The following is a 2090-nucleotide window of genomic DNA, read 5'->3' on the forward strand; positions in this document are numbered from 1 at the left end:
CAGTGTCCTCGAGCTCTGAGTGATTCTTAGCAGCTGGATGTTTTTTCCCCATTCTTCATGGTGGTTATGGAAATTAGGGTCTGCATTTTTTTTGTGAGAGATGTTCCCTGCAGCTCTGCATGCTGCCTGCCTCTGCCTCACGAGTGTGACCTTTCTCCTGGGCAGAGCTCTCTTTGCTGTGAGACAGGGCAGGGTTCAGGCAGTTTTCCCTTCCCTTTACTCTAGCTTTATTGAGGCTGACAAACCAAGCATCATGGTGTGTTCAATTTGAGACTCTCTGGCTTTCTTGTCCAGCATGAGAGCTCCAGGACCCTCTGTCAGTCCCACCTTCCTCAATATCAGAGCTCTCTCTATTGAGCTGCTCTGCTTGTATTGCAGCGTCTGCAGCAAAGCCTGTCATCCTGCTCACTTGCTGTCAATATTATCTACATAGCCTCTGATCTTTCCTCTCCACTCCTTCCCCCTGTTCCTCCTGCTGCTTTCTGTTCCAAATCCCCCTCCTCCTGCCACTGCTTTGAGCACTTTCTGCAGAGCTTGTCCATCTCCTGCTGCAATGCCTCTGCTGCATCCTGTGCCTGCCTGGGGCAGGGTGGGTGTCACACAGGTCCCTGCTCTGTGGATGTGCCTGGCAGCTACCTGAGGACAACAACAAATTCCATTTTGCCCTACTCAGCAGGTCCTGGTGGCTTTATGGAGACAATTTTTATGATGATGAAAAGCCAAATGGTCTTTCCCATAAAACCCTTCTTCCCTGATTAACTCCCTGCCAGGGAAGGGGCCCTGCAGGGCATGGGGCTCTGACAATCCTGCATGGTCAGAGGAACCTGCCTAAGGTTTTGCCCTCAGGGCAAAATGAGTCCTGGGATTTGAGATTTAAAGATTTATTTAAAGATTTTTCTTTATTTGCAATGCTTAATTCTTGATAGTTAGGAAATAATTACATTGCAGAAGTCACTGCGTTCGTTCCTAACATGATGCAGATGGGGTGGAAAAATAGATTATTTTTTTTTTTATATAATCTATAGTGATACAAGCCTTATCCTTCATGAAACCAGTCAGTGAAATACCAATGCCACTTGTGAAAGGGGAGCTTAGCACTTGGCCAACCCAAATGAATCCTGTTCCTCTTGGTTTGCCTGTCTGTCTTCAGTCGCTCGCTCGCATCTGGTAATAAATACTGATTGGAAACACTCACAAAATGAATAAGGACAGAACAGTGAGGAAGGAGAAAGAAATAAAAAGTGCTGACTTGGCTGTGAGAGAGCCTTTTGGGTAGAGCTGGTTATTTGTTCTTTGCTGACCCAGTTTAGGACAACTGTGAATCAGGTGGTGGTGGAGAACAATTTATTGACTATTAATGATAAATGATTTTGTTTCTAATGAAATCCACTTGCTATCCTGTGATGTTGCTACTGCAGGTATACTAGGGACCTCTGACCTGTGGGATAAGCAAGAAAAGGAGCTGATGGAGAATCTCCCAGCAGACACAAGGAGGGCCTATGGAGAGGACTATCTCCTGGGGCTGAAGAGCTTCCTCCTGGACTTGCCTGTGCACTGTGCCCCTGACCTCTCCCCCGTGCTCAGCTCTGTCCTGCATGCCTTGTTGGCTAGGAGACCACATGGCTTATACACCCCTGGCAAAGGGGCTTACCTGCTCCTCTGTATCTTCTGCTGGTCTCCTCTCTGGTTCTATGACTTCTTCATTAGTAAGATGATGAGTTCTGTGTCTGTCCCAAGGGTGCCAACAACATCAGAAGATGAAAGCAAGAACCTGTAAGGTATCCATCAGATAAACAGAAATAGCTATTCCCAGACGGGGCTTTTTTTTTGAGAAATTTCAATATTTTTCTGATGTCTTTGTATTCTGCCTTCTCTGTAAGGCATGCCATGAAATGATATAGTTCCTGTCTCCTTCAAAAGGCATCACCAACACAGAGACAGATGAGCAACCTGTTTTTTAAAACCAAACAAAAATTCCTTAAGAGTCATCAACCACCTTACATGTTATGAGGAGTTACATATACTTCTATCATTGGAGAGATTTAGAAGTGTCTAATGAAAATATTTCTCACTGCAGCTTCAGTTTCATA

General features: G+C 45.3%; 1 protein-coding gene across 1 annotated transcript in view; it reads left to right on the plus strand.

Moving 5' to 3' along the window:
- HSD17B2 (hydroxysteroid (17-beta) dehydrogenase 2) overlaps nt 1-1777 on the plus strand; it is a 10387-nt gene extending 8610 nt beyond the window's left edge. Inside the window, exon 5 of the mRNA XM_009076999.1 lies at nt 1419-1777. Coding sequence (XP_009075247.1) covers nt 1419-1777 — 359 coding nt within the window. The remainder of the gene's footprint in view (nt 1-1418) is intronic.
- Nucleotides 1778-2090: the final 313 nt, after the last annotated feature.

Source organism: Acanthisitta chloris, unplaced genomic scaffold (assembly GCF_000695815.1).
Source record: "Acanthisitta chloris isolate BGI_N310 unplaced genomic scaffold, ASM69581v1 scaffold9446, whole genome shotgun sequence".
NCBI classification, from domain to species: Eukaryota; Metazoa; Chordata; class Aves; order Passeriformes; family Acanthisittidae; genus Acanthisitta; species Acanthisitta chloris.